Source organism: Triturus cristatus, chromosome 4_1 (genome assembly GCF_964204655.1).
Source record: "Triturus cristatus chromosome 4_1, aTriCri1.1, whole genome shotgun sequence".
Taxonomy (NCBI): domain Eukaryota; kingdom Metazoa; phylum Chordata; class Amphibia; order Caudata; family Salamandridae; genus Triturus; species Triturus cristatus.
Genome location: NC_140585.1, coordinates 173,075,691 through 173,098,291, shown reverse-complemented (window position 1 = coordinate 173,098,291; position 22,601 = coordinate 173,075,691). Strand labels below are relative to the sequence as shown.

The 22,601-nt window shown below is 44.2% G+C and overlaps 1 protein-coding gene across 1 annotated transcript in view; it reads right to left on the bottom strand.

Annotated features, from left to right (window-relative positions):
• Nucleotides 1-22,601, bottom strand: part of LOC146853830 (membrane-spanning 4-domains subfamily A member 4A-like) — a 227,779-nt gene that overhangs the window by 185,869 nt on the left and 19,309 nt on the right. The window contains exons 2-3 of the mRNA XM_085651828.1: nucleotides 13,782-13,926; nucleotides 799-918 (exon numbers count right to left, since the gene is read on the bottom strand). Of these exons, the coding sequence (XP_085507954.1) occupies nucleotides 799-918; nucleotides 13,782-13,913 (252 nt within the window). The 5' untranslated portion in view covers nucleotides 13,914-13,926. The remainder of the gene's footprint in view (nucleotides 1-798; nucleotides 919-13,781; nucleotides 13,927-22,601) is intronic.

The window sequence follows — 22,601 nt, the reverse complement described above, 5'->3', positions numbered from 1 at the left end:
TTTTTTTGGTACATTCCAAGTAGATCACCACGGACATTCACAGCCAAATAAGTTGTGGTTCCTCACATTCACAAAGCCTCTTGGGGAGGTAGAAGATTTTCCGATGTCACCTCTTGCCTTTGGGACCAAATGCCAGAACACTTAAGAAATATCTCTAACTTCCTTGCTTTTAGAACGTCACTTAAAACATGACTGTTCACCTCTTCTTTGTAGACTTCAGACGATGGGTCCTCCTTTTTTGTACAGGCAGCGCCAAGGTGCCCTAGGGCGAACGTCACACTCTACAAAATTCAAATCAAATCAAGTAAGTCCTTCCATATGGGATTTGGGCCATGATGCCAAATGAAATTCAGTAAAAGAATTTTGAACTAGCATGTCTCCATTCATAAATGACGCTCATCCTCACTCATGTTCCTGTCACCTCATGTGCGTAAGAACACACTCAACATGGAGAGACGCTAATACCTTTGAGCTTGTCTTGCCTCCTTAGTGAATTGCATTCTGGTTCCTCAGGAAAGGCATAGGTCCTGAGAAATCAGAGCTATGAAACAACCAACCCAATCCTTATTTAAGTAAATTTGGTCTGGTCTCAAAGGTGCCCATATTTATCCCTTGGTTGAGTTTAGTGAATTTGCCAATGTTATCAATCCTGAGTTCAGGGTGCATGCTATCCACGTGCCTCACGCCCCTCACCCAATACACAAGGTATTTCCCACAGACAATGCTGCAAAATAAGTTATAGAACGTGTTTCATTGTGCCCAGAGTTAAGCGTCTTCCTCTAAAAAATGCATACTTACAAAGATAGATCCCCAGAATGTCACTCCGCTAAGAATGATGATTGGATTCCTTGATAAGGGAGTGACAAGGAGGTAAAATCCCAGACATATCTGCAGGATGCCATTCATGATCTGAATTGCCTACAGCGAAAATGAATTGAATGAATAAGTTACAAGCAGGAGAAGGAAAGTTAGAAACAAGGATTGAACTCAGCATATACTGATCTGGAGCATCTTTTACCAACTCAGTGTCTTTCCAACTAGCCCAGGCACTACTGAATCTAAACTTCAAAACTATTTGCAATTAATAACTAACTTGACTGTCAATGCTGGTGACATCACATACTGTATTGCTTCAACACACAAAGTACTTTGTTTTTAATATATCTCTGCACAAACACTCTTTCATCGACTCTTACTGGCAAACGTTTACAAGACTTTGCTCATTATCATCCTTCCCATATCTCTTGATTTGCGCGGCTCCTCAGTATTTTCACTGCTTACGACTTTAAAGATTTCCTTTATCTTTTCTATACATTCTGTTTATTTTGATACTTTTATTTCCTGTCATCATTGTCACATTCATCTTAACATACATTCAAAATCCTGATAATTTTGTTGCTTGCTACACTAAAATCTAGATGTCCTGGGATGTACCTGACATTTTCCCCCACTAAATGTAGGCAGATTTGACCTACTGATACCTATTTGGGAATGCAGTTTAAATGGCAATACTCATTATTTAAGTATGTGCAGTAACAGGAGTTCAGCATAGCTCCGAATGTATTAAACGAGTGGTAGTTGGGGCCCTAATCAGTTCTAATTATAGTCTATGGAGACGGAATAGATGGACTGAGAAATTTGTACCATCAGATTCACCTTTTTAGTGGCAGACGTTTCAGTAAGTTTGAAATGCTTTAGACTGTTGGAGTGACTACTGAAGAGCGGGGTTGGTGACCTATTTTAGATAAAGCGCTTTTTGCTTTCACTTCTTTTGGACACCAAATACGTGCCTAGTACAACTGTTTGATGCCTCTACAATGGTTACATTGGTATGTGCCAACTCTTGTTGCTCCTATCATTTTTAAGGACATCGACTTTGCATTTTCCCACATTAACTATATCTCTTTCTTTTAGCAAAATGTCTATGTGACATTACCAAAACCACCTAAAATATAGAGCCATCACTTCATGTACCGAGTTATACTTTCTTCAGATGTTTTCTTATGAAAGGCCCTTCCTTTCCCATTCTTTCAACGCTCACCTTCTATTGGCATCAATTCTTGGTCCTGTATGCTAGCATTTGAACTTCAATGCCATAAACGTCATTTCATCCTTTGTTTAACAGCTATTCGAAACTCCTTTGCTCCATTGTGCAACAGCCAATTGGTTGGCCTCAAATTTACCACCTTGTTCCGCCACCAACAAGTGGGGGCCAGCAAAAACAATAATAGCGGCAGAATACCTACTGTGTCTTCACAGGAGTCCAGATTTCATATACCAAAGGATATGGTGCCCAGTTACAACGTGGAAATGACATAGATAACTGGTTTGCAGCCTATGAAGTGGCTTCAGAACAGCAGAGTGTCCCAGAGGAGTTCTCGGGGGGAGGGTAGGTTGCTCATGGTGGATAATTCCCACAGTGGGGAGGGACACACTCCTTACGTTCTTACGTTAAAGGTGGGGGACCAGACCAACTACACTGCCATGGAAACCATTTTAGTCAGCAAGTTTGGGTTAACACCTCGGAAATACAGGCAACGGTTAAGGGCCAGTCACAAACTCTACACACAAACATGGGTGGATTTTCTGGATTATGCTGGTAAGGCACTGAAGGCCTGGGTGAAGGGCAGCATAGTGGATGATTGTAAAGAGTTGTACCTCTTATTTTTGAAGGACCACATGCTTGATAATTGTTTTCCAGAGCTGCACCAACACCTGGTGGATAGCAAACTGACCGACACCAGGAAGCTTCCTGAGGAGATGGACTTCTGGGTCAACACCATAGCATCCAAGAAGGTATCTGGGGGGGGCTCCCAAAAGGTTGGTGAAGGTTCCCGACAGAGGAAAGAGGGAGGAGACAAAAAAAGGAGTCCCTTAAAGTCCACAAAAGAATTCAAAGGGTAAAGGGTCTGGTTCTTACTCCCAATCTGGCCACCAGAAACCAAACCACCCTGACAGAAGTCAGCAGCCAAAACTCCCAAGTGCTATGATTGCAGTGAGTATGGACACTACCAAAGGATCCCAACTGTTCAAAAAGAGAGCACCCTCCCATTGGAGGTAGAACCCAGGTCTGGCTAGTATACTGCTGGGCAGGAGTTTGTCTTAGTTAATGGGGGGAAGTTAAGAGAGCTTATCCGAGTGTCCATGGGTGACAGTTAGATGTTCCTAAAATCCACTTGCCATCAAACACTACTAGTATGAGAACAGTGGTCCCAGCATACAGAATCATTCAATACAAAACATTTAGAAAAACAATGTACCAAGAAACCTTTTCTAAAGGGGTTCAAATGCCTATTTAATCACATTGAACACTAATAATTTGTTATTACTGAGCTCCATAGTACAGACAATATTTTAGTATCATAACAGTGCCCAGAAAAGAGGAGGAGGAGTCAGGAGGTGAGTGATGAAGTGTAGGATTTGGAAGGAAGTGAATACAAAAATGAGATACATTAAGAACACAATCAAATTAATCGGCAAAATTAACTCTCTGCCGTATTTACATTCCGATCAAATCATGATTCAGATATCTACAATTCTTAGAGAAGCCATATATATGAAGAAAATCACAGTACATCCTGAACTGGTGATAATATTGGCAAAGATGTTGTGTCGACGTTTCGACCCCTTAAGGCATGTAGGTACTCATTGCGACCTTACGGGATGGGGTCTTCATCAGGACTGGGGTGCAAGTGGAAGGGGGGGGTGGGTGTGGGCACCTAAAAAACAAAATTAAACGAGCGTAAGGCTAATGGATCTATAAAAACGGGAAAGAAACTAATTGCATAGTTTTAAAGGAAAGTTACCCCATCTGTCAGAGGACAGGACTCTAAGACGTCAAAGGATCGTCAAAGGTGGAGGGTAGCAAACTCCTCGAGGGTAACGACAGAAGCGGGAAAGGAGGTATCCACCTAAAAACGAATAGGTAAGTTAGTGGATAAATTGGAGATAAATTACCAAACAAGTTCGTTCGTTTTTACGAGAAAAAGAACACTTACCCTTATCTTAACGAGGATTACTACAAGCAAGACACCCAAAGGAGATTCACAGGCAGGGGTAGAGGCTCGTACCGAGGCAGAAGAAATTTTACTACCTTCTCAAATTCTTCCCTCAGCTCTGGAAGTGACAACGAGCAACCATCCACCAGCTCTGACCAGAGTTACCACGACAATTGGTATCCTCCACAAGGCTACTACCCTCCTTCTTTTTTAGAGGAAGGCCAATGGAGACCCCCCAGGGGACGAGGCACCTGGCAGAGGGGGCCACAGAGAGGCCGCCAATCCAACACCATGAACTGGGAGAGGGGCAGAGCATCTGCAGGGAAGCAGGTTCGTTTCCAGACGGAGAACCACGGAGAAATATCAACGAGAAGGAAAGTATACAGATGGTAGAGAAGGAGAACCCATTGGTGAATATCTCATCGTACACACTCTCTGAAGACGAGGAACGCATTCTATCCAAGGGGCTTTCTTTCATACCCACAGCCCATCCAAATGATTTTGACACCAGGGTCGAACTGCATGCCTTCTTCAGGAAGATCCGTTTGAGATACTTCTTTAAACAGTCCCTGTCTACTTTACCACATTCAGTTACAGAATTGAGGTTCCCTTCCACCTTTGTTCCACCCGCCAATGCAATGACCAGTAAAATCTTGGCATACGAGAGCATGGTACTAACTGATGTCATGAAATTACTAGCTACTCGCAAATACACCATCCCGAATACTAGCAAATTGGAAAGGGCGGCTCTTACCAAATTGAAGAACAACAGAGACATTGTCATAAAGGCCGCCGACAAAGGTGGAGCCATCGTTATCCAAGATACATCAGCATACAAAGATGACATTTTGAGACAGCTCCAAGATGGAGTCAGTTATTCCAAACTACGATCCGACCCGACTAATGACCTCGCAGAGGAAATTCTAAAAGTCACTACTGAAGCTTATGGGCAAGGTATTCTGAGCAAACTGGAGTTTGACTACCTTAACCAGAGACATCCCCGTTTACCTACCATATACACTTTGCCTAAAATACATAAAGATCTCCAGAAACCACCTGGACGTCCAATCGTGTCAGGATGTGGCTCCATCTTGGAACCTTTATGCAAATATGTGGATGTTTTTCTAAAACCACTGGCGGAAAACACAGAAGCTTACTTAAGGGACACGATGCAGACGATCAACCTGGTTGATCAATTAGCCTTTGATCCCAACGTCCAGCTATTGGTGACCTGTGACATCGTGTCCCTTTACACTAGTATTCCACAGATACCTGCTTTGGCTGTGATTAGTGAAGTTCTGGACACACGACCAACCCCGATGAGAGTTCCAACTGAGTTTATAATCTCACTCTTGGCGATTGCTATGAATAAGAATTTCTTTGTTTTCCAAGGAGAATACTACGTCCAAACTAAGGGCGTAGCCATGGGAGCAGCCTTTGCTCCAGATTTAGCAATACTCTATATGGATCACTTTGAACGGTCGTTCATCTTCAATAACAATCCATTCTCTAACATGATTGATTTGTGGAGACGTTACATCGACGATATTCTCATGATTTGGAATGGGGATGCGGCTGATCTTGCGAACTTTCATGAGTGGCTTAATCATTGCAATGATAACATTCAGTTCACCATACACTCCGATGCCAATGAGCTTGCTTTCCTGGATATCAAGATTTACAGTGAGGACAATAAACTCCACACAACACTGTATCGCAAACCTGCCGAACGAAATTCCCTACTAAGATACAACAGCCATCATCCGCGTGGCTTAAGGGATAATCTACCTTTTGGTCAGTTCTTGAGGATCCGCAGAAACTGTACCAAAAAGGATGACTATTTCAAAGAATCTGAAGATCTCAGTAACAGATTAACCGCTAGGGGTTACCCGAGGAGGTTGATCAAGAAAGCACGCAAGAGGGCTTGGTACAACCCGAGAGAAACTCTCTTAACACCCAAGGTCAGACAAGACTCGTCTTTGCAGAGAATGATTTGTGTCACTACATTTTCAACACGAAGCAACGCAATCAAGAAAGTGATTAATCAACACTGGAAATTGGTAGCCGATGACATCGACCAACACACTCCACCTATGCATTCTTTCAAGAAAGCCAGAAGTGTGAAGGACTATGTAGTTCAGTCTTTCCTTGAAACAACTACAGCGCCAACCATCCAAGAACTTTGGAGCCTGCCACCAGTGATGGGGCATTTTAAGTGTGGTCATTGTAAGGCCTGTGAAACAACTGTTACTACAAAAATTTTCTGCTACAAAGAACATTCGATCACTTTGAGCTCGTTTACCAATTGTAACTCTACTCATGTAATCTATGGAATCAGTTGCCCATGTGGACTCCTCTACATTGGACAGACACAATAGAAAGTCAAGTCCCGCATTCTGCAACACCACAGCCGTATCCGGTGTAATGTAGTGGGTGCACCCCTTGTTGAACACTGTGTCATAAAGAATCACAAGCCTGATGATCTTAAATGGTTGGTGTTAGAAAAGGTAAAAGTGGGCCCCAGAGGCGGCAATCTCTCAGCTATTCTAAATGTAAGAGAATCCAAATGGATGACTAAATTGGACACTGTAATCAATGGATTGAACGAACTCGATGGTAGCTATGCCCAGTTAGCAGTCCTTAGAATTTAACCTTTTGGGTTTTCTTACGGATTTGTAACCTTTCCCTGTATCGCTTCCTAACCCCTGAACAAAACCCCCCCCCTTTTTTTAATCATTGGTTGTCATCTAACACTAATGAGTACTTAGTTCATTTACTTTCTGTACGAACTATTGTCCTATGTGATATGACAATATGTAAAACCTTACTCGACATTTGTCAATGTTTGACTGTTATATATACACTGCATATGGATAAACTTATATTATTTTTTCTGCCTTCACGAGTGTATATATACGTTTAGTTCATCTTTGTTGGAACCATACTAGGATATTTTTTACCTTTTAGAGTAACATGCCAACCACAGAACTGTGTCCACCGCTCCCGGTAATTCTTCCAACCAAAGTCTTTTTTCCATTACGTTAAGTCACCGGCATCTAGCGCCAGCACATTAACGGAGATCACGTGTTGATCTCGCGTCTTAAGTAAACCTACGATCACTCGGCTCGCTTCCCCTTTCATCCTTCACACGGGACCGGAGAAGCAGGGTAAGAGCATCGTTGTAGCTTCCCATTAACTGATTGTTGCATTGCTTTGTACAGTTTGTCCGTTTAATTTCCTGACAACTGTACTGTTTTCCTTTAGTTGCTGTGTCGCCCGTAGACTTAAGCCGCTTTCTTATACTTTTGATTAATTCATTGATCAACACGGTCCTGTGTCCTACTATCCTCAGTGACCGGACCCTGTTTGGGTATTCTTTAGCATACTCAAGAACCCTCGGGGTCACATTTTTCAGATCACGATACCTTCGTGATTCTGCTGGCAACGCGCGTATTAGGGGCACGTTCCTTTCTCACTAGCTCCACGGAGCAAGACCCTGGTGCCTTCATTCATGCTTTGTGATTTATGCAGGTCCTGTCTGACGTCTGGTTGTTTAATCCTCTCCCTCCCTCCCTCCCCTTTTTTAGATTAATTCCTTGGTGGTGAATCAGTGGCGACTAGTCTCCATCTGCCTTGTTCTTAATGAATTGGATTTCTTTCCGGGAGTGCCGAATAATAGGAGCCTCCTGATGTAACTCGACAGAAAAGTTTTTCTGCGACTCAGTAAGTTATACGCTTAATCGTGGAGCGTACTTGTTTGGTAATTTATCTCCAATTTATCCACTAACTTACCTATTCGTTTTTTGGTGGATACCTCCTTTCCCGCTTCTGTCGTTACCCTCGAGGAGTTTGCTACCCTCCACCTTTGACGATCCTTTGACGTCTTAGAGTCCTGTCCTCTGACAGATAGGGTAACTTTCCTTTAAAACTATGCAATTAGTTTCTTTCCCGTTTTTATAGATCCATTAGCCTTACGCTCGTTTAATTTTGTTTTTTAGGTGCCCACACCCACCCCCCCCCTTCCACTTGCACCCCAGTCCTGATGAGGACCCCATCCCGTAAGGTCGCAATGAGTACCTACATGCCTTAAGGGGTCGAAACGTCGACACAACATCTTTTCCAATATTATCACCAGTTCAGGATGTACTGTGATTTTCTTCATATATATGGCTTCTCTAAGAATTGTAGATATCTGAATCATGATTTGATCGGAATGTAAATACGGCAGAGAGTTAATTTTGCCGATTAATTTGATTGTGTTCTTAATGTATCTAATTTTTGTATTCACTTCCTTCCAAATCCTACACTTCATCACTCACCTCCTGACTCCTCCTCCTCTTTTCTGGGCACTGTTATGATACTAAAATATTGTCTGTACTATGGAGCTCAGTAATAACAAATTATTAGTGTTCAATGTGATTAAATAGGCATTTGAACCCCTTTAGAAAAGGTTTCTTGGTACATTGTTTTTCTAAATGTTTTGTATTGAATGATTCTGTATGCTGGGACCACTGTTCTCATACTGCTCTATACCCAGGTCCCAGTGACTTTATATGGGTTTACCCTTTATTTTGACTATCAAATACTACTAAGCATAGGCAATGGGTCACCATCAATGGGCACAAGGTTGAGGCACTGATCAGCACGGGTGCCAGCATGACTTTGGTAATGAGTCACTGGTGCCACCATATCAAGTGATTCCAAATACATTCCACCAAGTTGTGGTGGCTGACAACAGGAATGGTCACTATCCAGTGGCCCTAGTTCAATTTGAGTGGGGAGGGTTTTCAGGTCTTCTGAAAGTTGCTGTGAGCCCTGCCATGCCTGTGGACTGTTTGTTGGGTAATGACCTTGAGCACACTATTTGGAAAGAAGTGGCGCTCAAGGCTTATATAGAGATGTTGGGGTTACCTGATTGGATCTGCGCAACAAAAAGGTCCGTGGCTGCCCGGGAAGGGATTCAGAAGGGGCTGGAGCCTGGAACAATGGCACAGCCAGCTGATAAAAAGGGGAAAGGCAGAGGACGTGGGAAACCAGCCATGAATATACCATCAGTAAGATGGGCGGGGCACCTGCGGTGCCCACCTTGGAGCTCACTGAGGAGGACATGATTTCCCTTGCTGACCTGTATATACCTGCTGATTGGCATGCGGAAGGAGGCCCCACCAAGGAGGAGTTCTGTAGGCCACAGAGGGAGTGTCCAACCTTTGAGGACATGAGGCACCAGCCTGAAGACCAAGCAGCAGGTGATGTCTCTGGGAGCTATCACATTTACTGGGAGGACAACATCTTTTACAGTGAGTCTAAGGCTCCTGTGCAAGGGGCATCAATGGCCCTGGTTGTCTCCCAATGCTACAGAGCCTTCTTACTGGAGCTTGATCACAAGATACCCCTGGCAGGACACTTAGGCTAAGACAAGAACTTTGCATGGATTGTCCCCCGCTCTTACTGGCCCTAGAGAGGGACATCCTCAGATGCATTCTATAGAACCTGTGTTACCTGTTATTAGCATCCCCTTTGAGAGAATGAGCATTAACATTGTTGGGCCTATGGATCCCCAGTCTACTTCTGGCCACAGGTTAACCTGGTTCTGGTGGATCATGCCTCTCGGTACCCAGAGGCCATCTCTCTGATGACAATAACTGCACCTGTGGTGGCAAGGGCCCTGATGGGGATTTTTACCCGAGTGGGTTTACCCAAGAAGGTTGTGTTGGGCAGGGGCACAAACTTCATGTCTGCTTATATGCAGTCAATATGGAAAGAGTTTGGAGTGACTTAGAAGTTCTCCACCTCTTACCACCCCCAAAACAATAGGCTTGTGGAGATATTCAACAAGACCCTGAAAGGCATGATTAGGTGTCTGCCTGAGGGCCTGAGAAAAATGTTGGATATCCTCTTGCCCTGCCTGTTGTTTTCCTACAGGGAGGTACCACTGTAATGTGTGGACTTCAGTCCCTTTGAGCTTCTTTATGGGCACCCTGTCAGGGGACTTCTCAGTTTGGTGAATGAGGAGTGGGAGCAAGCTCCCAGGAAAGTTCCCCAGGATGTAATCAGTTACATGCTGGCCTTTCCGCAGCCAAATGTCTAAGTTGTGGAAATACGCTTCTGACAACTTAGAAGCTAGTCAGGCTGTGATAAAGGAGTGTTATGACCAAAATTCTACCACTGTGGAATTACAGCCTGCACAGAAAGTGTAGGTGATGGAACCCGTGGAACTCAGTGCCCTTCAGGACTGATGGGCTGGGCCCTATGATGTGATTGAGAAATAGGGTAAGGCTGCCTACCTGGTGGATCTGAAGACACCCAGGTAACCCCACAGGGTACTTCACATCAATTGCCTCATACCCCACTTTGAGAGGTCTGAGTTCACCATGTTGTTGGTGACAGATGGGGCTGAGGAATAGGTGAGTGAACCTTTCCCTGACCTCTTAGCCTCAGAGGAGAAGGATGGGTCTGTGGAAAGAGTGATCCTTTCCCCCACTCTAACTCCTGAGCAACAGAGAGACTGCCACCAAGTGTTGGGACAGTACTCCTCTCTGTTCTCTTTTTTTCCTGGGATTACCCACCTGTGTGCCCAAGTTGTGGACACAGGGGACAACCTCCCTGTCAAGAATAAATCTTACAGGCTGTCGGTTAAGGTAAGGACCAGCACCAAGAGCAAAGTGTCTAAGATGCTGGAGTTGGGGGTGATCTGCCCCACCAGGCACCATACCTGAAAAGAGGTTCTGTGTAGATTACAGAGGGCTAAATTCTGTGACCAAGACTAATGCTCATCCCATCCCACAAGTGGGTGAGCTCACTGACCGGGTAGGAATTGCCCAGTACTTAATTACCTTTGATCTTACAACAGGGTACTGGCAGATCGCCCTAACAGTGTGAGCCAAGGAGGGGTCAGCCTTCTCCACTCCAGAGGGCCACTATCTGTTTAGGGTGATGCCCTTTGGATTAATTAATGCTACTGCACCTTCCAGAGGCTGGTGAACCAGGTCCTTGCTGGATTGGAGGCCTTCTCATCTGCCTACATGGATGGCGTAGCTGTCTTCAGTGGTAGTTGGGAGGGCCTCCTCTTCCACCTCCGGGAAGTGCTTCAGGCCCTGCAACAGGCAGGCCAGACTATCTAGGCCAGGAAGTGCCAGATAGGCCAGGGGTCTGTGTTGTACTTGGGACACCTGGTGGACAGGGCAAAGGTGCAAACCTGTCAGGACAAGATAGAAACTATCAAGGCCTGGCGGCCCCCACAACCCAGACAGAGGTCAGAGCATTCTTGGGCTTTACTGGGTACTATCAGACGTTTGTCTAGGATTATGGCACCATTGTTGTTCCCTTGACAGAGCTGACTTCGAAGAAGCAGACCAGAAATGTGATTTGGACAGAGGCATGCCAAAAAGCATTTGACTCCCTAAAGCAAGCCATGTGCACAGCACCTGTGCTTAAGGCCCCTGACTTCTCCAAGGAGTTTATCGTACAGACAGATACCTCAGAACATGGCATAGGGGCAGTACTTTCACAGCTCAGTGAGGAGGGCCTGGACCACCCTGTAGCCTTCATTTCCAGGAGGTTACTCCCCGGGGAACAAAGGTAGAGTGCAATAGAGAGAAAAGCTTTTGCTGTGGTTTGGGAACTGAAGAAGTTGAGGCAATACCTGTTTGGCACTAAATCCTGATTCAGACTGACCACAGGCCCCTCAGGTGGCTCATGCAAATGAGGGGTGTAAATCCAAAATTGTTCAGGTGGTCCATTTCCCTACAGGGTATAGACTAAGTATGGAACAAAGACCAGGAGTCGACCACACCAAATGCTGAGAGTCTGTCCAGTTTTTTCCCCCTTAGTGATGAGAACTCCCTAGGAGGTTGGGTAGCTCTCCTCATTTTCAGCTGGGAGGAGACACGTGTTAGACAAGTGTTAGACCCATCATTTTTTAGGGTGATCTTTTTGTTGGGCTCTGAGTACTTTACCACTGCTGACCACTTCTAAAGTGTATGTTCTCCCCCATAAATATGGTTAACTTGGTAACATTTGTGTGTGCAAAGTTGGCATATTTAGTTTACTTGTAAGTCCCTTGTAAAGTGGTATACTACATACCTGGGGATTGTAATCTAAATGCTACAAGTGGACCTGCAGCACCGATTGTGCCACCCAGCAGCACAGATTGTATAACCTTACAAACCTGTCTCAGGCCTGCCATTGCAGGGCCTGTATGTGCAGTTCACTGCCACTTTAACTGGGCATTTAAAACCACTTGCTAAGCCTTAACATCCCCTTTTATTTCACATAAGTCATCCGTAAGGGAGGCCCCAAGTGACCGTAAGGTAGGGTGCTTTGTAACTAAAAGGCAGGACATGCACGTTTAAGTCTTACTTGTCCTGACAGTGACAAACTGATAAATTCATTTTTTCACTGCCGAGAGGGCTACTCCTTCTATAGGCTAGCATTGGGAGTTCCTTAAAACACTCTTAAGCTGTAATTCCTGATTGGAAAGGAGTAACTACTTAATGTTTCATATCTTTGGAATGGTGGTGATAAATCCTCTTTAGTGGTAAAGTTGGATTTGACATTACCATTTTAGAAATGCCACTTTTAGAAAATTGACATTTCTCAGCTCTTAACTTTGCTCTGTGTGTCTGCAGCCTGTCTCCAATACACATCTGGGCTGGGTGACAGCTAGACTTTGTGCATTCCCTCTAGACATACACACACTAAGGAATGGCTGAGTGATTCATCTGCATTCATCTGCATACTGATACATAAGTACCCCCATGTGCACCCCCCACCCCCCAGAGTCCCTGGGGACCAGCAACGGGCCCCCGCAAGCAATTCCTGCATGCCTTTCCGTGGCGGCAATGCCACCACAGAAAGGCATGTTTCCACGCCCATAGTAATATGGCTGGCGGTGTCTCACAGACACCGTCACCATATTAAACTCTTTTCAGCCCGGTCGACTTGTTGATCGGTCGGAAAAGCGGCGGACGGTCTTTCCGTCCGTCACGGTCCCCCCACCATAGTAATATGGCAGGGGGGAAATGGGTGGCAGGCGGGGACGGATCTCGGGCGGATCACCACCGCCATGCGGGCGGTGGCGATCCGCTCGAGATCCTAATGGGCCCCTTAGTCTTTAAAAATTCATATCTCGACTTCCACTTATTAGAAGTTTGTCATGTTGGTCTTGTTTTACTCAGATACATATTCTCTTTATTCTACACCTATGTGGAGTCTGTTTGCAGTGTTTTTATTGTGTGTGTGTGTGGCTGTGTGTGTGTGTGTGTGGTTGTGTGTGTGTGTGGTTGTGTGTGTGTGTGTGTGGTTGTGTGCATGTGTGTGCGTGTGTGTGGTTGTGTGTGTGTGTGTGTGTGGTTGTGTGTGGTTGTGTGTGTGTGTGTGTGTTGCACAAATACTTTACACATTGCTTCTTGAGTTAAGCCTGCCTGCTCTGTGCCAACCTACAAGAGGGTGAGCACAAGTTAATTACTCTAACTAGAGTGGAGGCCCCAAGTTGGACAGAGGGCAAACCTCTGCCAACTAGAGACCCCTTTTCTAACAGGGTATTACCATGAAAACCACATCAACAAAAATGCCTAGATTTCTATTAATACACTTCATGTCTGCTCTGTCCCCTCCATATTGAGTTAAGGATTTTAATAATTTTTTATTTGAAATGCTTGGCGTCTGCCTGAACTAAAACTTTGCACAGCAAGTTCCATATATGTGTTAGATGAGTTATTAAATAATTTTAGAACTGGCCATGGTAGATGAAGACAATCATTTTTCAAAATCCCCAGTACTTACTCCAAGTGCCTTTGGTTCTCCTTTAATGAACTTCTTTGGAAAATAAGGCCCCTGATAAGGACTCGCCACCTGATGAGCAGGGTTGAAGTTAGGATTGGGAATATATTGGGTCACCACAGCTGGTGCTGCCATAGCGAATAAGAAGCTGTCAACAAAAGTTATGGTGAAATGTTATTATACAAAATATACATAAAACATACCATTTCTCCAATCACAAGGTGTTCATACATTACCCATTTAAGAGCTTCCGTCCACTAAAAACAATTTGTATTTTCTCTTCTCTTTTTGTGCTAACTAGGAGCCCAGCAAGTGATGCATGGGCCAGTATTTTCTATATGCTGCAAAATCGAAACAACAGTGACACCTACTAAGCCCTGTACAGGGGTCCTGGAGTCTCCAGTTATTGGACTATCAGCTGTGCCCAGAAGCAAGCTGTGTTAAAGAAGAACTGGGAAAAGTGCAGAGATTTTGGTGTCTGCAGTGAAGGTTGGTAGAGTTCCGACTCATAGATCATGCGATTGTCAGTGGGGCATCAGTGGATGGGGACTATACTGTATCTAGTTTGTCCCTTCAGGTGCCATTAGGGCGCAAAACTTTTTCTTGAACGGCTTTAAAGGGACTCTCCACCACCTACCAATCTACTAAATGTTTGCAGATTGTTTAACACATTTATTTATTTTTGGCGTTTTATATAGCGTGAACATTGCCCAATTCGGGTGTCAGTGCCCTGTACAAATAGCCATAAAGTCATAGAATATTGGGAAAGGAGAAAAACTAATGACAAGCGGAGAAGGAATAACCATGGAGTTACATATATACAGTGTATCATTTAGCGTAACAGTTCTAAGAGCCACTTGAAGTCTACCCAACACTAGCCACGCTGAAGAAGTTTCATCGCTCCTGGAGAAAGAATCTAAGCATCAAGAGCTTTTCTGTTTCTTTTTTGAAGTAGGCGGACAAGCGGTATGTCCTGATTTCTAGAGCTAGAGTGTTTCAAATTCTGGGGCAAGGCCAGAGAAGGAGCAGTTGTAAGGTTTCTTTTTTTTGCTCTTCTGAAGTTTCAATAAAGGAGAGTTGGTGCTTCTTAAGGAGTGCCTGCCACCCAGATAACTCAAGTTTATTGGCCAAGTATACAGAAGTGTTGTGATGGACGGCTTTGTGCATCATGCATGCAATCTTTAATTGGATTCTTAATTTAAATGGGAGCCAAATTAGGATGTTTTAAGTCTGGAGTAATGTGGAATATTCTTCTGGAATCTGTTATGATTCTGGCCGCTGAGTTCAATGTGGCCTTTAACGGGGCCAACTTTGCCTTGGGTAGGCCAGCAAGAGTAATTTAATCAGGAGATGGCCAGAGATTGAACTGCTAATTGAAAATCCATAGGGGGCAGAAACAGGTTGAGTTTTCTTAACATTTTAATTTGGTGGTTGGCTCCTCTGATGGTTGCACTGATATGATTTAGCATATTATGATGTTTGTCCAGAGGGATACCTAGAGTTCGAGTAGAGTCAATAATATGGTGGAAGTTGTTGAGTGCTGTGAGTTGTTTGATCCAATCTTCTATAGGGGCCGAGAGATTGTGAGGGGTGATCAAAAGAAGTTCCGTTTTCAGGGTGTTGAGCATGGGGTGATTGCGTGTCAGCCATTGTTGGGTTTTTGGCAGAGTGCAGTGCAGTGTTTTGATATCTTCAGGTATAGAGAGGTTTTGATACAGTTGTGTATCATCAGCATACATGTGGTAATGGATGTTTGAGTTCTTCAAAATGTCCGTAAGAGATTCCATGAGCAGGTTGAATATCATGGGTGAGAGTGTGGAACCTTGGGGTACACCAATTGGTACTGGTGTAGTGTCTGATAATGATTGGTTGATTTTGAATATCTGAGTTCTGTTTTGAAGGAAAGAGGGGAACCATTTTAAAACGGGACCCAATATCCCATCTTATTTGTGAGGAGGTCAACCATGTAGTCATGTTTGACTGTATCAAACACAGTTGAGAGATCAAGGAGTATAAGTATACAGGATTCATTCTGATCGAGCCATCTCAGGGCATCATTGACGAAATGCTTTAGAGCCGTTTCAGTGCTATGACCAGATTGGTATTGGTCTAGCAATTGGAATTGTTCAATGTGGTCACAGGATTGTAGGTGTATGCATTTCTCCAAAGGTTTTGCTGGAGTCAGGATGTTGGAGATAGGATGAATGTTGTTGGGATCAGATTGGTCAGCATTCAGTTCTTTTAAGATTGGGCTTACCTGTCCAATCATTAGGCTATCAGGGACCATGCCCCGAGAAAGAGATGCTTTGATGATCTTCCACCAGAAATGGAGTAGGCAAAATCTGAGCTCTCTGACAAGTTTAACTGGCGGAGGATCATAAAAAAAGTTAGATGGTTTTAAAAAGGTTGCTATTGTGAATATGTTGAATTTGCCAGGGATTTTGAAGGAGGACCAAGTAGCTTTATTCTTAGTCGAATATCCAGGAGGAGAGCTGACTGGATGTTGCACCAGGAGAGGACTGGGATGGTCAATACAGATTAAAAGCTGACATGCGGGTAACAAGTCCAATTCATTCTTCCTTGTCTTATTGATGAAGTGGAGAGAACTCATTCCCATTTGGTAGTGTGACCTTGTCAACAGAGTGTCGTTTAGAGTGACGTTTGTTGTTTGAGGATTTAAAAAAGATTTTTAGGCCTGTTTTGGGCATTATCTAATCGCAGTCTGAAGTATTCTGCTTTTAATGTGTGTATGTGTTTGTTGGAGTTTCTTACTGCCTTCAAATATTTGAGATACGATCCAGATGGGGAGAATCTCCTCATTCTCTCAACAAGCCTTACATTACGCCTTTCCTCATTTAGATTGTCATTGAACAATGGTTTGGACTGTCTGCCTGGTAATCTCCTAAATTGCTTTGGAGCAATTGTGCCCAGTATGTCTGTCATGGATTTAGTGTAGTGATCGGAAAAAGCAATTTGTGTTTATCATGTTTGCGGGAGGAGGTAGGATGTTGTTGCTAATAACAATTAGCTCAGTAGGTTTAATCCTTCTAAGGTCTCTGGACCATTGTCTGTGTTTAAGTAGTGGCACCTTTCTAGATAGCACATTTTCCAGAATAAGGAAGGAGATTAAGAAGTGATCAGACCAGTCACAAGGGATTATGGAATCAAGTTGAATCATGTTGTCCTTAGCGATGATTAGATCAAGGGTAGAGCCCCCATTGTGTTTGGGACCTTTGCAAAATTGGGTGAGGTTGAGGTCTGTAAGGAAGGCCTTGACGGTTTTAAGAATAGGGTCATTTAAGTACTTCCAGTGTATGTTGAAATCTCCAAGTAAGATCTGATTAATGTGTTGGTCTGGGTTAGAGGAGCTGGTCTCCATCATTTGTTCACTCAGGGAGTGGTAGATTGTGTGAAGTTTACAGATCTGTTATTGTTCCATATTGCTATACGCAGATATTCACATAATGACATAGTATCCATTTTTGATAGTTTTAGGGTGAGCATGGAGCGGTAAATGCATGCTATGCGTTCACCCATTGTACTGGATCTATCAAGTCTGATGATGTTCTAGTTGGGTCGTACTACTATGTCAAAAGTAGGCGGGTACGAATCATTGAGCCATGTTTCTGTAAGGATAAGGAGGTTGAGGTCTTGGGTGAGAATGAGATGAGCGATGTTACCTGAATGTTTTACCGCCGATCTGCAACTAAGGAGCAGAGATCTAACATGAGATTTGGTAACTAATGTCTCCTGTTGTGTCATGTGGATTTGTAGAAGGTTGTGCTTGTTCAAGGATCTGTTATTGAGAGTGGGTTGGAGGGAGTAGTCTAAATGGTGCTCTGCGGAGGTGTTAAGTCATAATGAATATTGGTATATGAGAGCAAAAGGGAGTGTATGTCAACATCGGACAGGTGTTTAGTGACCCTTTCGGGTCTGGAAGTAGGATTGTATTAGAGTTGAAAGTTCCAGAGCAAGAAAGATGAATTCCTGTTAGTTATTAAAACATGGTAAGAGATGTTGGGTCATTTCTTAGTGGATGGAGCAGGATGGTTAGTGTGGGGGCTTCTAATATCCCCAGAGGTCAAGTTAAGATTTAAGTGTCTCTCAAGCTTAGAGGCGATGTGTATAAAGTTCTGGAGATTGGCTTTAACTAACTGAAGGTCTTGACTAAGGTCAGTAAGTTTGTCCTCAAGGGAAGAGGGTTTATCCTTGTGGATGGAAACGTAGTGTGGGCTAGGGGTGGTGAGGGAGTGCTCTCTGGTGTGATGAGGGAGGTCTGCAGCCCAAGGGAACCATTAGTGTTGTGTGAAGGAGAGGCTGGAAGTGGAGGGCTGGGGAGAGACTGCTGGGTGAGATGGTAGGGAGAAGGCTAGGCAGCATCTTAATAGATGCAACATCGATAGGCAATCTCTGTTGTTGGCGGATCAGCTCAAGAGAGTCTGAGAACGGCACAGGTGCTAGTATCGTCGCCTGTGTAATCATCGAGTTGGGGCTATTGACTAATACCGGGCAGTGATTATAATTTCTAGGTTTTCTAATATCAGCAATTATGGAGGGTTAGGGTTAGGTGATGGCATTGTGGATAGGATGGAAGAGGGAGGGGCAGATACCCGTGTTTCAGTTACTGAGTGGTGGGAGGTAATGACAATGAGAGGAGATATGGGCATTGTTAGGCATTGTGCTTTTGATCTTCATGAAGATTTTGTCAAAGCTCTCTAGATTGTGATCAGAAGATTGCATGAGATTGTTTCCATTAATGTATAGGGAGATCGTTGCCTCCGCATAGAAAAATCCTGTGAAGGAGTTATGGTGATGCAAAGCCCATGTGGAGTTTTCGTAGAGGTATTAATTTGTAGGGGTGCAGTGACAGCTCTCCTCCATTGTGCTCTTCTGTTGGTGAAGAAGATAAGATCTGTAACCACTGCTCCTTTATTAGCACAATAATAAGCATCAAATATGAGTGTTTCCAAGTTTAGTTTTAGAAGAATATGTTTAAAGCTCTTGGCCACGCTCTTGGATCGATTGAAGGGTAGATAATCTTAACCCCTTCCATGCTCATGACGAGCTGAGCTCGTCATGAGTCACAGTGGAGCTGTGCTCATGACGAGCTGAGCTCGTCATAACGGCCGCGGCCCGCCCACGCGCGATAAATTCCCCACTTGTGTGGGAGAATAAATCAGTGGGCGGCGTCGTGAGGAGCTCAGCTCGTCATGAGCACAGCTCCACTGTGAGTCATGACGAGCTGAGCTCGTGACGAGCACAGCGGCACCGCGGCTCCCCTTCCCCCCGCACCATGGGGGAATTACCCCCACAGGGAAGGGGTTAAAAGCATTACAGTCCATCAGTGACATCAAGTCGCCCCTAGAGCCAAGGTTATTTGGATTCATATTAGCAATGGTAACTTGAGACTCAGCGAGTAAAATCTTAAATTGGTAGTCTGTGAGTGGCATAATACTCCATGAGAGAAGTGACGCAAGTTGCAGTGCTACCAGTGGGGGTAAAGAGATTGGACCAAAAAAGGCAGGGCAATATAAACAGGGATCTACCGTTTGTCCAATAAGAAAGGACCAAATGGGTCAGTGTCATATAGCAAGGAGTCAAATCTAATTAAAAGGGAAAAGAAACGCATGTTCGAAAATCAGATGGTACCTGGATTGCCTCCTAGAAATCTTGGGGTTCTGATGCTAAATACAACTATAACTAATATTCTTTAGAAGTGTTTCTTTGATTCTGTCTTGCATCTATAAAGCACTGAGGTTCTGGAACTTATTATGGACTCATTCTGAAGAATAGGGAAGCAGGGATTCTCTATGCACAATAGGATCTCATTCAGCGCTTCATGCTGGGTTAGAGTACCTACGGCTAACACTAGATCGTTAAATAATAACAACCCCACCATAGTCCCCACCACCACTATTTCCTCAGATTATCCCATACCACAGCCTAAATGCATGCTTCTCAACTGCAGATCTGCAGTCCGCCACACTGCAGACATCGCTGACCTCATCCTGGCAAATGATCCAGACATTTTAGTGCTGAGGGAAATTTGGATTAACAAATCTGTTGTACCGATAATCAATCTTCAAGTGCCCCCTAACTATACGATCATCAGGCTTGATAGATTGGTTGGGCTTGGTCGAGGCATCGCATGGATTAATCATAGCAATTTATCAGTTAGACTACTTCACTCTGATTCCCTGTCATTGTGCAAATACCTGTGCTTCGAGGTCTCATGCAACAACAAGCATGCTTGTAAATTCCACGCGCTCTACCACCCTCCAAGAGGCAATTCCCCTTTTATAGAACAGATCATGGAAATCATTTCAACGAATGTGGGCTCTCACGGCACCCAGAACTTCCTGGGGGACTTTAACCTGCATTGGAATGGCCCAAATGACGTGTCAGTTAATAGCCTCAAATTCTTCATATCAGACCTCAACCTCATTCAAAAATATAATATCCTACACACAACAAGGGAGCTTCCTTAGATCTGGCCATTGGCAAGAGCAGCTCCATTTAACTTTAATCTATCTGAACTGGTGAGAACCATTAAATCTGAGCTGCAGAAACCTAGACTCTGGCAAAGAAATTTGAGAAACATTAACCTATATGATCTGTCCTCCCGCACAGACAGCATCCTGCCTTTTCCCCCGGACATGTTTGCTGTTGATGACCTCACAGATCACTACAATCGCTCGTTGTCCAACATAATAGACTCTATGGCACCACTACAACTGAAAAGAATACCCTCTAAAATCTCCAAACCTTGGTACAACAGGATCCTAAATACGGAGCGAAGAAATCTAAGACTAGCAGAACGTATCTGGACATCCTCACCCTCCATGGGCCATCTTGCTCAGCTGAGATCTCTCAGAAACTTATATAATAAATACATCAGATCCTCTAAAGCTAGCTACCTCATGGAACATCTAGACCAAGCAAAAGCAAAAAATCGACCCAAAAAACAGTTTGAGCTTATCAAGCTTCAATCTAACAACCCACCTATTCCGTCCTCCGTAGGACCCTGTCAGCAGCCAGACTGTGAAGAATTTGCTTTCTTCTTCCGTGATAAATCAACAAAGATTGAACTGGAACTACTGGCAGCCTGTGAGAATCTACCTGCCACCTTTATATCCTCTGGGTTGGATGTGCCCCCACAACGTCTGGTTTTCCCACCCAAAAGCAATGACTCTTGGAGGCTATTCCAAACCGTTGATGAGAGCACCATTCGAAAAGCCCCGGCTACTCTGAAACCTTCCAACCATTTAATGACCCCGTACCTCCGAACCCCTTCAAGGAGATCAGATCATCCATAATCCCTCTCTGAACGAAGATAGTTAACACCTACCTGCTTCAAGAGTCAATCCCGGATTACCCTAAAGTCAAGGCAGGTCACCCCCATCCTAAAAAAACACAATGGCTGACCAGGCTAACCTCCACAATTTTCGTCCAATCTCCATCATTCCACCGCTGGCAAAACTCAGAGAAATACTACAGGAGACTCATCTGACGGAGGAGGAGAGTAAGAAGTTGTTTTCAGCACAAAGGTGGCTGGCCCATGCAGTTTACACGCGGCAGACAGCAGTAACCAAAGGAGTGGCAATACTAGTTAAACAAGGTTTAAATATTTCAATAGAAGGTAAGGCCTCAAGTATAGCAGGGAGGTGGTTGATAGTTAAGTTAAAATTGTTTGGGCAGGTCCTCATTTTGGTGGGATATTATGGTCCAAACCAGGATGATATTGGTCTACTAGAGGATTTAGTCAAGGAGCTTTTGAACTTTCCTGGTCAGATTATCATGGCAGGTGATTTCAATACAGTTTTGGATCATAAATTAGATAGGTCTGAAAACAGTAGAGCGGCTATAAATCCCAAGATGTCGAATAGAGTCAGATTGCTGATGAATCAGTGGGGGTTATGTGATATTTGGAGATGTAAGTTTGGTCAGCAGCTAGGTTTTACTTTTTATAAAAAAAATACAACCATAAATGTCGGATTGATTTTATCTTGGTGGACCAGAGGAGGGTAGATTCAGTAGTGCAGGTTGGACATGTTGGAGTGCATCTATCCAATCATTCAGCTATTTCTCTCCGGTTGACAATAGGTGATAGCACATTGGGTACAATCTGGAGGTTGGATCGAACAATATTATTTGAAGAGGAGACACTGGAAGTTTTAAAGGAGGAGATGAACGAATTTTTTGAAAGAAACCAGGGTTCAGCTAAGACAGAGATTGTTTGGGATGCCTATAAGGCCTACTTACGAGGTAGGTTAGGAGCCTTGGCAGCTAAGAAAAGGCGACTATATTATAGTAGGGTCTCAGATCTGGAGGAGCAGATTCGAAAGCTGGAGGCAGGCTTAGTGGACGTAGGAAATAGGGGGGCAAGTGAAAAAGAGATGGAAGATTTAATTGATTTAAAAGCAAACTTAGCAGGAATTCTGAGAGATAGAGTAAAGGAGAAGTGGGAGGCCAGTCAGTTAGCACATTATGAGTATGGTAAGGCTGCAGCAAGCTACTGGCTTGGAAGGCAAGGAGTGACCAAGTCCGAAATTTGATTAAAGAAATAAAAAAGTGATTCTTACTGATAGCAAGTTATCAGACACTTGGGTCCTGGGGACCACCTCACAGTCTCCTAAAGAGACAAGGGACATCTCTGCGGGACCCCACCCACCTTGGGCACCCATCTCCTCCCCCAGGGCTACACTCGCCATCTGCCGGGATGGTGCACCAGTGGATGCTGTTTTCCATACTGTGGGCACCGGGGATCAATAGAGTTATGGCCCACTTCACCACATGTAAAGCACCTCAGGTGTCCCCTGGGAA